Here is a 14389-nt window from a genome sequence, read left to right as displayed (position 1 = left end):
CAGTCCTCCGGGCCGGGCCCCGCCCGCCCGCGCGCCTCGGGTTCCGCCCTTTTGGGGCCCAGCAGGCCGGCTCCGCCCCTCCCCGACCGGCCCCGCCCCCGTCCCGCCCCCTCAGCTGGCCGCCGCCCCGCCCCGAGCGGTTTGGTTTGGTGGATAAACCCAGCGCCCCACAATGCCCCACTATCACTTCGTTCGCTCGTTTGTTCAGCCAGTGAATAGATGCTTCCTAAGCTCCTTGTGTGCTCAGGCCTATTGTGGTCGCTGGGTATACAGGGCTGGGCAAAGCAGATCAAACACTCACCGCCCCCCCACCCCCGCCCCCGCCCCGCTCTCTGGGAGTTGATAAGAGAGTGGGAAGAGGCAGACAGTAAACACATAAGATGTGAGAGGTTGTCAGGTGCTAGCAAAAGCTATCGGGGAAAAGTTTTTATTTATTTTTTAAAAGGTTTTTTATTTATTTATTTTGAGGAAGAGAGGGGAGTGGAAAAAGAGAGCACATGCGCAGGGGGAGGGACAGAGGGAGAGAGTCCCAAGCAGACCCCTCGCTAAGCAGGGAGCCGGTGGGGGGCTCATCTCATGATCCTGAGGTCATGACCTGAACTGACATCAAGAGTTGGAGACCCAACTGACTGAGCCACCCAGGTGTCCCTATTGGAGGGGACTGGTGCAGTTTAAACCGGGTGTGCTTGCATGCAAACAAATGGGGAGTTCCGGAATGGCCAGGGCCTGTCTGGGGAAGAGCGTTCTCTACGGAGGGGACTGGCAGTGCCCAGCCCCAGGGAGGGGAGCTGGGGATGGGGGTGGAACAGGTAGGAGGGATGATGGGTAGTGACTCTGAAGACTTGGGTCTTCCTAAGAGTGCAGTGGTACCTTCCGAAGAGTTTCAGGAAAAGGGGCTATGGGATCAGACATGCCTTTTTCTGAGGTTAACCACCTCCCTATCCACCCCAGCTGAGATGGAAACAGGATCCCCAGGCCAGGTGCGCCTTCCTGCAACCGTGGCCATCTGCTGGGACCCTGCACTGGGGCCTCTAGCCTCAGGGAGCCCACAGCCTGGTCTAGAAGGAAAGGCAGACAAGCAGCAGACCAATCTGAAGCAGGGCCTTTCACAAGTCTGCACAGTGGAGGCATAGAAGGGTGGGTGTTACCTCGGGGAGTCAGCAAGCTTTCACAGACCCACATTCTCTGCAGAACTGAGAGCGGAGATGAGGAAGATCTCCCCAGATGGATGGGGGCTGGAGGGGAGTTGAGCATTTTAGGCAGCAGTGGGAGTCCCTATGCAGAGAGGCAAGGTGGGTGCAAGAGCCTGGCATGCTGGGTACCACAAGAGTCAAGAGGAAAGGCCAGCAAGATGAATGAGGGCCAGAGGACAGTCAGACCTTTATCTCGTAGCCCTTTATCTTGCAGAAGATAGCAAGGCAGTGATAGACCTAAGGGCAAATTTGTCTTAGGGAGGCCTGGGTTGCCAGGTGAAGAATTGATGGGGGAGGCTAGATTAAGAGATTGACAAGGCTGCTGCTGAGAAACCAGGGAAGAGAAGAGATGGGAGACCCAGCAGTGGAGTAGGCAGGCTTGGTCCTGAGCTGATCCCAGGGTAAGAGAGACAGCAGGGCTAAGGATGGCATACGGAGGGCTGTGAGCCTTCCAGGGCCATGCCTGTGTCTTTCCCCTTCTAGCCTGGCCCCGCCCAGCACGCCTGGTACAAGGGCCTCCTCCCTTCCAAATCCAAGGCTCCTTTTCCGCACTTTCTCTTCTAGCCTGCTCCCTAATGGTTCCCATTCTCATTCTCCTCTTCATTGTCTTTTCTCTTCTTGGGTACAGATCCTTTGGCTTTCATGTTTTGATTCGTGTAAAACCCTGTGAGGTAAGAATTCATTTACAGGTGATGATGGGGGCGCGGTGCCTCAGGAGGTGAGGGAAGTGACTTGCTGAGTGCCTTTGGACCCTACCACTCAAGACTACTTGGGGGCCTTGGCCAGTTACTGAGACTATCGGCCTCTACTGTGCTTCAAAGACCCAGAACGGGGCAGCTGTCCTTTGTCAAAGCCAGCCCAGACTTGGGTTCTGGCCGATGAAGGCAGCAGTGTCTTTGGGTGGAAAGGGCTCAGACATGGGAGTTGGAAGACCTTTGGAACCCACACTTCTGTTGATTTTCTTGTGTGACCTTGGACAAGCCCACTCATCTTCGAGCCTCATCCTCATCTGTAGAATGTGGCAGTGAAGCCAGCCCGCCTTCTCCGTAACTCCTATGGCTACTGTGAGACTCCAGGCAGACCACGCATGTGAAATTCTTGGCAACGGAAAAGGCTATGCACAAGGACCACCCCCATTTCCTGCTCTCTCTTAGGCCCAGAATCCTGATGGTCTTGGCCTGCCATTTATTGACGCCAAGCCTCTCAAGCTCCCCACATCCAGCCTGACCTCCTCTCCCCCTGAACCTGCTTCTGGTCTTGAGGGACCACCCAGTGGGGGGGACACCCTTGACCCAGTCATCCACCCAGAAATGCAGGCACCGCCCTCAGTGCCTCAGTCTCCCTCTCCCTTCCTCCCTCCTGTCAACCACCAGGTTCTGAAAATTCCTCTTCCTCCATCTCCCAAAGGTCCGGTCCCCCTCTCCATCCTACCCTGCAGTCCAGACTTCCATTCTGCCTCCAGCCTGGTCATCCTGTGTCCTTGTTCACCACCCTGCCCCTGCTTTCCTTCCACCACAGACTGAGCTTTCTTCCCCTCCCTTTTATCATTTTTTCCCTTTTATGCCCCAGAGCCCTCCTCTTTACTCCTTCCCACCACTGTGTTTTAAGGTGTATTTACAGTTTGTAAGGGCTCTTGCAAAATATGACTTCTTTTGTGCATACGTTTCTTACGTACTTGCCCCCTTAGCACTAGGTTTTAGGTCCCGTCCGTGGTGCTACACGTACCCCGGCCTCTAACTGCTGCATGGGTTCCACGGCGCCCATTCCCTCCCTGACCATGGATACCCGGCTGCGTCGTCTCCCAGACACCACAAATAATGCTGCAGGAGACTTCCTCATATGTCTCTTTTTCTGGACCTGTGGGAGGAGCTCCACAATGTGTGCTCACGAGTGGAATTGCCAGGTCACGGCATGCATCACCTTAGTACGACTGAATAGGGACAGATTCGTGTCCAGAAGGGCTACACCCATCCGCCCTCCCACCAGCCAAGTCTGTGGGGTTCCTGATACTCTGGAGGAAGAGCTTTCTTTTTTTTTTTTTTTTTTTTCTGCAGCAGGGCCTCTCACTTTAATCAGGTTTGGTCTTCTACATACCATACAACTCTGGGAGATGTTCCTCTGACCATTAAAAATATTTGGCCCAGAATCCCAGATTGCCTTTATAACTCAGCATTTTCAGGTAAAAAAATTGGCCACGTGTGGAAGGTTCTTCTTTGCAAATCCTCTAGTTCTCAGTCTGTCACACAAGCCCCACACAACTTGGAGGAAGAGCTTTCTAAAGCCGATATTTGCCCACATCTCTCCCTGGCCTGACACCGCACCATGCCTTCCCGCTGCCCCCTGAAGACTCCCTTGTTCACACAGCCTCCAATGCCTCAGGGACCTGAACCCGGCCCTGATCTCCCCCTACACACTCTAGGATCCACTGAATCTACGTATCCGCAGTTGGTCCTTGGTCCCGAGTGCCTCGCTTTCCTCCATATATGCATATGCCCCTCCTGTGTTCATCTTTCCAAGCCTCCTTGTGGGGAGTCTTGTCTCAGGGAAGCCTTCCCTGACACCCCAACTCCCAGCTGGCCTATGTACATCCTTTGGACTTCACAGCTCCCGTGAGTCCCTTCATCACAGCACTGGGCTGTTGGCGTCATTCCATGTCTCTGATACTTCCATTAGACCAAAGTGTCTCAACCTGGGCCCTTCTGACCATTTGGGATGGATAATTCTTCACTGTAGGGGCTGCCCTGTGCACTGTAGGACGTTCAACCCTGTCTCTGGGCTCCACCCAACCACCAAAAATGTCTCCAGATATTGCGAAATAGTCTCTGCAGGTCAAAACCAGCCCTCTTGAGAACGGCTGCATCAGAGTATGAGTCACTGGGCCTGGGACTGATCTTGCTCTCCTCCAGCACCCAGAGCAGGCCTGGTCCGGGTTAGGCGCTCAGTGAATGTGACCCAAATAAGAGACAGTCAATCTCTGAGCAGAGACCCAAGAGTAGAACTCAGAGCTCAGGGCTCCAGGATGTGCTGATGTCATGGGGGGGGGGGGGAGTCTCTGCTTTTCCTTCCCTTAAAGCCACCCCAATCATCATCCCCTTTTGTTCTTCTACCCTCCCTGTGGGAGAGGGGACACTGAGGCAGGCAGGAGATTTGCTCTGTGGCCTTAAGGAAGCCACTTCACCTCCCGGAGCCTTGGCTTCCCCACCTATAAAACGTGGACAAAACAGCCTGTGTGAGTCTGTCGATGTTGACCGAGGCAACAGTGAAAGCCGCGCTCATCTCGCAGATCCGTGGCACAGAGCCATGGCGTGTCCCATGAGGAAACACTCACGGGGAGAGGTAAGCCACGTGGCATTTATAGGGGAAATGGCTGTGGTCGTGGCCACCCCTGAGGAGGGCTGGGGGCTCAGGGATATCACTGCTTCAAGGACATCTTCCAGGAGCCCAGGGCCTGCATGATCCAGGAGCGCCGCTGGTGGGACGTGGGCAGGTTCTCGCAGCTGGGGCTCCAGCGGTGTGTGGTGGCCGGGTCGCACACCCACGAGTCCCCGTGCGGCAGCTGCCAGGAGTTCCGCCGGCAGCTGGCCAGGATGTGGTCCTGGGCCTGGGCCGCATAGATGCACACTGATGCTTCTGGGTCGTGTCTTAGGTTTTCCAGAGCTGGGTGATGGGGAGGGGAAAGGCCACTTGTTAAGACCGGGTCCCCACATAGGTCTCACAGCCCATCCTTCCTTCTCCCTTCTGTGCCTTGACTCAGGCATTCTGCACAGCAGCCCCTCATCTCACCTTCCTCCCAGCTCTTCAAACCATTCCTGCCTTTCGAAACCTGAATCAAAACCTGCCTCCTCCAGGAATCCTTCCGGGACTGCCCCAGCCTCAGGCTCCCATCAGTTTCCCCGGTTACAAAATTAATCTGCCCCAGTAAGTCTGAACTACTCGCCCTGCGCTAAATGGTTTGAGGCTTATTTTCTAGTCTGGTTCCCTGGATTATAAACTCCCCTAGGGTGGGGCTGTGTATTCTCTGTTTTGGTGACCCCTTAACACTACTCACCGTGGATAAAGACTAGCACAGCTAGGCTGGGCTGAAGCCAATTGCTTTGGGACCTATCCCTTCTGTTTCCTGTTCACCCGCTGTGGGCCACTCATTCCCTCACTGGCCCCTGAGATCTCAAAGATGCAGGGCATGACTTACCTGCTTTCACTTTATTCAGACGGTCTTCTGTCATTATGCTCTCCATGCAGGGGACCAGGGACCCTTGAGTGTAATCCAAGAGGTGAGTGTATCCGCCTCCTGACTCTGACCCCCACCCTCGGACCAGACCTCCTAAGACAAGCTCTCCTGCCCTTCTTGAGTCCCATGAATGAGGACATAAAGGAGAACTTCGTTTTGACCCTGGGACAGATTCCCCAAGAGGGGTCCTGGGAGAGGTGGCAGGTCCAGAGGGCAGGGATGGCACCAGGGCAGGGACAGGATCTGGGCTGCAGCTGACTCTGACAGTGTGGCCCGAGGTGGTCCCCTACCCAGGCTGGCCCTTAGTGTCCTCATCGGAGACTCGGGGACGTGCAGCCTCAGCTGCCCCCTTCTCCAGGGAATTTGAGCAGCATTCACGGGAAGGACGCTGAGTGCCTCGCGTACATTCCAGGCAGGTGGCTGGGGGGTCCTGGAGGGCCTGAGACTCCCGCTCCTCGGCCACACTGTCCAGCCCGTCCCCGCTCCCTGCCTGCATGCCTGGCTCCCAAAGCACCTGCAGGTCCTTGAACGGGGCCAGGCCAGACCTCCCTCCTGTTGTGAGGCCCTTCCCACCTCTCTCTCTCTGCCTGGCTCATTCCTATTTATCCTTGACTATTAAGCTTAACATAATCACTTCTCCAGGAAATCCTTCTTGACTTTATGCCCAGAGTAGGTTAGGAGGCTCTCTGGGTTCTCAGAGCATCTGAGTTTCCCTCATCTGCATATACTGTGATCTACTCTGTGACTTATCTCTCCCACCAGACCCGAGGTCTCAAGCTTAGATGCACTCAAGGTGGGGAGGTGGGAAGGGCAGTCACCGAGGCTTTTATATCACATGCACAACTGTATGCATGTATGCATTTTTCTAGCGAAAGTGTTCATAACTTTCTTTAGGGTTTCACCAACCCACAAGAGGTTAGAAATCCCTGCACCGGGCGGGGCGTTGTGTGGGGGTGGACGCAGCCTCTCCTCTGCTTGGTTTCCCCAGCACAGGCCTCCGACCCAGAGAACCCACTCAAATGTGAAACACTGACACTTGTAGGTGTGATTAATTTGGAGGAAGATTTAGAGAAATCAGCAACCAGGAAATAATGTCACTCCGTGTGAGAAGCTGCCTCTGAGCAGGCCCCCATATTCTGAGGGACCCCCAGTCCTGGCCATTGCTCCTCTGTCCCTGCCTGGGTCATGTTAACAGCACACCCCCACCCCCACCCCTACCATCCTCATCACCTCCGGAAGGGTTCTCTCTTTCTCCAGACTAGGCATGGTGCCTGACACAGAGTGCGACATCAAGCAACATTTGCTAACCGAACCAGTGAATGGGTGCATGGGTGACCGGACCGATGAAAACCACAAGTGAGTTGGGGAAAGGAACCAAAAGAAGCATCACTTTTCAAAGTGGGGGATGGGAACGTCATCCTCTCCAAGCTCCTGGGCAGAGGGGTCTCTTGGTCCTGGTGAAAGGTGTGTGGTTATGGGGCAGGGGGGGCGGGTAGCTGGGAGGAGACATTCCCACATGCCATCAGAAGGGTCTGGGCTGGAGTGGGGGATTCTGAGTAAGGGAAATCTAGTTGTTTTTTTCCCCAAAAAAGGCAGAGGTTGGGATTATGGGAAATGTGGAGTGAGCTGATGTTGAGGGAGCAGCTTGACTAGCCAGGCTTCACATTTTTAAAAAATATTCTCATCTAATCTGTGAAACAGGAGTTAATCCCCATTTTACAGGTGAGGAAACTGAGGCTCAGTGGCAGTAAATGACTCAGTTGGGGTCACACGGAAAGGGGATCATGGAGCTGAGATTCTACTTCACTCTTTCTACTGCACAGCTTGGCCCCTCCTGACATAGTCAATGGTAGGCTCCCGTTGGGCCTGGACCCATGCTGTACTGGGGGTGGGGGGCAGGAAGCAGAAGTTCCACTGGGTACAGTTGCCAAGGTTGAGACCTGCACAAGGAGTCCAGGCTGGATCCACCCTGTGGCCCATTTCCCAAGCAGGGATCTTAGAGGAGGGAAGACCTTTCTGATTTGTACCATGACTCTCTGCTGGCCAAGCCTTGAACCCAGAAGGACTGGATGCTTCCTTCCAAGGGGAGGAAGCCAAATGGAGGGCAGGCAGAGTCCCAGCAGCCAAACTAGTTCTGCCAGGTTACCTATGAACATGGCTGAGTACTTCCGGAGGGAGGCCCGGGAATTCTTGGCATACTCCAGGCTCTGGCTGAGGAATGTGAAGGCGCTGTCTTGGTGGGTAGTCACCTGGGACAAAGAGAAAGCCCAAGAGTGCTGGGCCCTCAGAGGGACTAATTACCCAGCCACCCTTCCCAAAGCTAGGAATGGTGACCCTGTCAGGAGCCAAGCCCTGGCCCCTTGCCTCCTGAACTTCTCTGCCACCCATCCTGGCCTCTGCCTGAGGCCCCCAGAGGCCAGGCCTCATCTTCTCTAGCGGATTGCAACAACCCTTTCCATGGTCTTCCTGCCTCAGGTGTATCCTCCTCCAGCCCACACCCTGCGGGAGCTCGAAGGGAAGTTCTAAAATAAAAAGTCATGCAAGAACATGATAGATAAGGAGACAGCTCTGATCAAGGTGAAGAATTCAAGTTATAGAGCAGTGACAAATAAACTAGAGAGTTAGAGAGGTCTTAAAAGTCTTTCAGAGCCAGACAGGAATAAGGCTTAATTATACATCAGATAATAGGAAGCCAGAATCCATTCTTGAAAGAGCAATGACCAAGCAATGTTTTAGGCAAAATAGTCTGACAATGGTGTTCAGGATGAGTTTGATCAAGTAGAAACCAGGAGGCAGACATTCTGCTAAGAGGTTGCGGAGGGAGATGAAGAAGAATCTGATACGATTACACTGCTGTTGACAGTTTGCATGTCAGGGAGTCAACTCAGGGCCCGGTATCAAAGCCTTCCTGACTGTGCTCCTCAGCCTCGGTCTCCACCAATGTCTCTACCTACTGTGCACACTCTGCTCCAGTGCAAGGATGTGGCCCGGCTCCCCCAGGATCTGTGCCTGGTACAAGCGATTGCTCCTGATTGCAGTGCCCTTCCCTGTCTTCTCCGTCTGATGAATCTCTCTCATTCCTTGGGGCTCAGCTCAGAAGCCACCGCCTCCCTGAAGCCTTTCACAACTCTCAGACAGAGCGGATCTCACCACTCTTGTCATGTCACCTATGACACTGTGCTGTGATTATTTATACCTATCTAGAGCTCCCTCAAGAAAAGGGGCTGGCTCACTCAGCTCTGAGTCCTCAGCATCCTGGACAAAGCTTGGTGTGGTGTGATGCCCAGAAAGCGCTGGCTGGCTGGCTGGCTGGCTGGATGAATGGGTCACCTCCCCCTCCTTAAAGCTAAGGCTAGAAGTTGACCTTCATATGAGCAAACCTGTTGATGCTGGAAGAGCAAAAACAGAGACTCTAGAGGGGCCTAATGTAGAGGTCACAGGCTGCCACCCACAAACCACGAGGAGCTGGCAGAGCAGTGACCAGCAGTGTTTTCAACAAGCTAAATCGATCGCTAATTAACGTCTTATAAAAATGGTCTCTAGCTTTTCTTGGGAAAGCAGAGGAGCTGGCAAGAGTGGCCTGCACCATGAGCAGAGCACCCACTCAGGCTTTCAACAGGGCCTGGCTCTCCAGCTTGCCACAGGTCCTACCACTTCCATGTCACTCAGGATCATTCTCCACTGGGTCCCTGGTCACTGGTGGTATTTGAATTAGTGCCCTGGCCAAACGCCTCCTCTAGGCCTCTTTTCCCCTCTGTGAAATGACAGTAATATTAGACCCTGGATCGCAGAGGTGTTGAGCATTACTAATAAGGCTGATGTCCAGCCCTTCTCTTACTCCTAGGAACCATCTGTTACTCTGCATATTTTCATTAGATTGGTGTGGGGGGTGCTGGCATGCCCCACCCGGATCTCCCTTTGGTGAGAAGGATTACTCCCCCAACACTGGGGACTTCCTCCGCAGAAGAGAATTGCCGGCCCAAGGTCACGTCCCTTCCCAGGGTGGCTGGCATCCAGTAACAAATGGACACGGGGGTGTAAAGACCTGGCCCCTGGCCCCACATGTGGAGCATCTCACTGCAGTGGTGGCTGAGACCTCCCCCAAAACAACACTGCAGCTTGACCTCTCCTCCTGTCCGTGCCCTCCGTTCCACAGGTGGCTGTGCCCTAATAAACCTCCTGCCTGCTAATCTCCGGTTCTGAGTCTGCGTCCTGGGGCGCCTGTGACAGCAGGGGAGGTAGGGGACTAGATAGCAAAGCTTTCCAAATGGCGTGCAGAGGGACTGGGCTGCATCCCGCAGATGCATTCCACGGCACGTGGGGGGCCTGCTCCTACCTCAGGATGCCCTCAAGTGTTACCTAGAAAGGGGGTTCGGTGGTTAAATAAATTTGGGAAACCATGGATTTAATAACCATGGAATATCTCAGCACAGACCATCTCAGAGCCTTTAGTGAGCTGCAAGTATTGCAAACCCCCAAGAGGAAGATGGCGAGGCAGTGTTTCCCATACTTATTTGCTTAGAACCTCTTTTCTCCCCTATGGGGCATTTCCTGTGGGATGGGTGTCACAGAGAATACACCCTGGGAATTGCTCATGCAGAAAAGGGAACCAACGAAGCTCTTGAATCAGGGATGTAACACAAACAGACTCGTGTTTGAAGCAGACCGCTCTGGTGCCCGAGTGGGGATGGGATCGGAAGAGATGAGGTTCAAGGCGGAGAGAGCCAGGGGGTCGCTGGATCCACAGCCCCTGAACTAAGGGCAAAGACTGTGGGGCAGGGAGCAATAAAACAGATGCAGAGATGTTTAGAATATTTAAGATTGATCAAATGTGGAAGGCGACTGACATGGGAGTCTAGGATAATTCTAGGTTTCTGCTTTGGGGATCTAGAGGGACAGAGCAGATTGAAATGGGAAGGCCGTCCACTCAGAAGAGGCATGCTGAGCTTGAAGTGCGTGTGGGTGGGCGGGGAGGTGTCCGACAAACCACCAGAGAGGGCACCAGAAGTGAGAAGCCAGAAATGCCAATGAACGTCCAGGAGCCGACAACGTGTGGGTAGTAGCGGAACTGCCGGTCAGGATGCTTGTGCAAAAAGAAGGAAGAGGAAAGGGGAAAGCTTTGCCCACCTCCAGCACACTCGTCGGGAACCGCGGTAGTCTTGAAAGCACTCACCAGGTACTTGCATATTTTGGTCACCGTCTGCTGCTGGTTGTCCCAGGACTTCCGGCTGTAAGCTCTTTTTGGCAATTCCCATGCCATGAGGCAAGAACAGCGGAACAGGGTCTTTATACATTTCTGGGGACCAACAGAAAGGCAATACCAGAGCTGGGGAATTCCAGGACAGCCAGAAAATATTCAAAAAAAAAGGTTTCATGAAACTGGATTCTGGAAAAATCAACACCTATTTGAAATGCACAAGCGAAGTCGTCCGTTTTGAGGAGGAGTTCTGACGTGGGTGCCTTTGGAACACAGGCTTGTCCATCACAAATCGTTAGTGATTCTGGCTCGGTTTCCGTAAAGGGAGGCCCGGCCGCAGGGCCCGCCGCCTACACACACTCACCTGGCTCACCTTGGCGTTGCCCTCTTGCATGATCAGCAGCAGGGGCACGAAGGTGCTGACCAGCTGCTGCTCCACGGCTGGGGTGCGGGGCGACCGCAGCTTCTGGACCACCTTGCCATACAGGTTGATGCAGGAGGCGCGCACGTCCTCTCGAGGCTGGGGCAGACCCGGAGGCTCAGGCGTGCTCCCTCCTCCAAGAGGCCGCCTGGGCCTATGAGCCCCACGGGGAGGCACGCGGCCTTCCTTCCCCTCATTCCAGCGGGGCACAGAGATGGTGCAGGGCGGAGGCCACCTGATGGGGCCGATCCGGGGCCAGCGCCCCGCTCACTGGAGCCTAGGTCTGGAGTTCTGCCCGCTCTCCCCAGCCAGGGCCGCCTGCTAACCTAAAAGATGTCTTAGCACCAAGGGGGAAAATGCCCCCTTCTGCTGGAACCAATCAAAACACGTGCCCCCTCCCGGTGGGCCAACTGCGATGAGGCAAGGGTCTGGGGAGACTTGATGACAAAGAGCTCTCTCCGTGAGAACCGATTAGAGAAGGATCTTTCTCGGTGCAAAAAGACAGAGGCCTGTTGGAACGAGGTGCACCTTCCCCTGGGCTGACTCCGCTCTGCGCGGCCTCAGCGGGCCACGGGAGCTGCTGCAGCCTGCAGAGTAGTAAAGAGCCCCCCTCCCCCAGCCCCCCCCCCCACCGTGGGGTCCCTTACATCACTGAAGTGGGGCAGCAGGATCTGCAACATCTCCACATAGACCGAGGTGTCCGCCAGCTTCCGGTCCTGCCCCTTGAAGATGGTCTTGAGGTTGTGGGCCGCCTCCACCACCAGCAGCCCATCCATGCTCTTCAGGCCCTTCACCATAGAGGGCAGGAGTGCCTGCACCTTGGCGGTCTGTGGGGCAGGACCATTTGGGATGCGGGCTCCCACCTGACAGTAGGGGCTCACAGGTGGGAGACCTAGCCTCTGATTCACTGAGATGACCTTGGTGGCGCAGGTGCCCCCTCCAGGCCTTTGGGGATGCCATCCCACCTGCCTGGAATGCCCTCACTTGAGCTCTTGCTGTCCCCAAAGTCTTCTTTGACCTCACTGGCTCCTTCCAGTCTGGACACCTAAGGCCCTTTGTTGCCACCCCCTTGTCGGCACTAGGTAGAGAACTGCATCATTAGTGAGCTTTCTGAGCCTACACCCCAGCCCTTGGTCCCCTATACCATGAGCTGCAACAGGGCCTGGCAGAGGAAAACAAAGCACTGTTCAAAATATTCAGACGCACCAACAATCTGGGCCTCCGTGTCCTACTCTGTAAAATAGGCATAATTACTGCCATCCCCAACCCCTCCTACACATACTGCCTTCAGGGTTATTGTGAAAAAACTGGATTAGAAACTATACAGTGTACGGGGAACGATTAAAGCCTATCCACTTTACAGATGGGGCAACTGAGGCACGGACAGAAATGGATTCCAGCATCTGAGACTCAGTGACGGCCAGGCTCCCTCTTTCCTCCAGCTCAGGGCCTGGCTGGGCCGGGCTCTCCTCTGCCCTCTGCTCACCTTCTCCGTCCTACGGGCCAAGATGACCAGGCCTCGGATGGACAGCACCTTCATGACGGGGTCCTGGTGGCTCAGGCCCTCCGCCATCCGCCCCAGAGAGTACTCCTCCGGGATCCGCCGCACCTGCTCCAGCCACAGCAGCTGCGGGATAATGGCAATTACTCCCTGAGCCAAGCGCGGGGCAGCCCCGTCTCCCCGCGCACTGGTAGTGCCCGCTGGTTGACCGGGGGCTGAATGTGGGGCGTGAGGGATGGCTATCGGGTTAGTGCTGTCCAAAGCAAGCCACGTGAGTAAGTTTAAATTTTCTAGTAGGCACATTAAAAAAGCAAAAAAAGAAACAGGTGAAATTAATGTTACTAATGCCTCTTATTTGACCCAATATAACCAAAGTAGTATCATTTTGACATGTGATCAATATAAACATTATTGATATATTTTACACTCTGTAAAAAATTTTTTCAAACCAAGTCTGAAACGTGGTGTGAATTTTAAACTTACAACACATTTCAATTCAGACAGACACATTTCAGGGGCGGCACAGGCCCCATGCGGCTCGTGGCTATCATACTGGACGGCACTGGTCTCATTAGTGACAGCCACTCGCTCCTGTCTTCGCCCAGCCGTCAGTGTTGGTGACCCTGAACTCTGTCCTCTCCGCCTGGCTTCCCTCTGCCCATTGTCCTCAATGAGCTCCTCTGCTCAGGATTTTAACTGCTGTCCCCAGGCATGTAACACCCAAGTCACCATCTCTAGTCTGTGCTGCTGTCCAGAGCGTGCGACTGGGAAAACCAACAGTTTTCCAGACATCTGCACCCGACGTTCCGTGGCAAGGCGGAACGGGTCGCTCTCCAGCTGCCTTTCACCATCGGGCCCAGCTTGCTTCTAGGGCCTCATTCACTCCATGCCCACCCTAGAGCCCACATTCTTACCACCAACCAGCTTCTAACCAAGCGGTCCATTTTTTGTGGAATGATCCAGGCTGTTCTGTCCTCTCTGTGCTGGCAGGATGCCCTGGGCGCCCACCTCCACTCCAGCCCCGACTCACTTTGCATGGGTCCATCTAAAACTCAGCTCCCCTTGAAGCTGTGTTTGACAATGCCCCCGGGGCTCCCCTGGGTGGACTGCCCCCTTCCCTGGGCCCCTGGAAGCCCTGAACATGGAAACCTGAATGCCCCTGGCTGCTTAGGCCTCTGCCTCCTGCATCGCCCTGGGGCTTCCCTGAGGACACACGCTGAGCATTTCTGCAGGGCTCCTGTTACCTAACACGAGCTCTGGGGGACAGTATGTGCTTAGGGAACACTTCTGGTGCAAGAGTTCAGGTCCAACATGAAATCTGGTTCCTTTCCTCTTTAGAATTGCCCTTCCTCCTGTGTTCCCATCGCCGCGTCTAGCACCACCCCCCCCACCCCGTTTCCCAGCCTAAACCAGGCATCACCCCCATCTCCTTCCTCTGCCCACCACCCTCCCACCCACGGCAGCCAACTAGTCTTCAGTTCCTGCCCGGTCATCCTCCTAAACACCTTCTCCCATCTGTTCTCTGGCCTTACCGCTACTGTGACTATTGAGACCCTGAGTCGCTATGGTGAGGAGAGAGAGCTGGGGAGAGGGGCAGGGCCATGGCTCAGAGCGGGAGGAGGTTGTAGAGGAGGGCTCCACCCACCGCCCTCCCTCTGCCCATCCACACAACTGACACTCAGGCCTGCTCCGCACAGGGTTCCGGGCTGCACACTAGAGATGCAGGGAAGAGTACTGATGATGATGATAATAATAATAATAAATAATAATAATAGCAATACAGCTGACTCCCACTCAATACTTCCTAGATGCAGGCACTATCCTAAGAGCTTTACAGGAACTCATTTAA

The 14389-nt window shown here is 54.6% G+C and overlaps 1 protein-coding gene across 11 annotated transcripts in view; it reads right to left on the bottom strand.

Moving 5' to 3' along the window:
• Positions 1–4525: 4525 nt before the first annotated feature.
• The window catches only part of MROH7 (maestro heat like repeat family member 7), a 61571-nt gene continuing 51707 nt past the window's right edge, over positions 4526–14389 (bottom strand). For 10 of the 11 annotated variants that reach the window (XM_045802256.2, XM_087865907.1, XM_087865906.1 and 7 more), the window contains 7 exons: positions 12526–12666; positions 11687–11866; positions 10983–11138; positions 10595–10717; positions 7568–7670; positions 5383–5445; positions 4526–4850 (listed from right to left, as the gene is read on the bottom strand). In XM_045802256.2, coding sequence (XP_045658212.2) covers positions 4606–4850; positions 5383–5445; positions 7568–7670; positions 10595–10717; positions 10983–11138; positions 11687–11866; positions 12526–12666 — 1011 coding nt within the window. In that variant the 3' untranslated portion in view covers positions 4526–4605. The remainder of the gene's footprint in view (positions 4851–5382; positions 5446–7567; positions 7671–10594; positions 10718–10982; positions 11139–11686; positions 11867–12525; positions 12667–14389) is intronic. The other variant, XM_045802267.2, reaches the window with a different exon arrangement.

This window comes from Ursus americanus, chromosome 12 (genome assembly GCF_024610735.1).
Source record: "Ursus americanus isolate L20-20 chromosome 12, mUrsAme1.1.p, whole genome shotgun sequence".
In the NCBI taxonomy this organism is placed as follows: domain Eukaryota; kingdom Metazoa; phylum Chordata; class Mammalia; order Carnivora; family Ursidae; genus Ursus; species Ursus americanus.
This window is presented reverse-complemented; position numbering and strand designations above follow the sequence as displayed.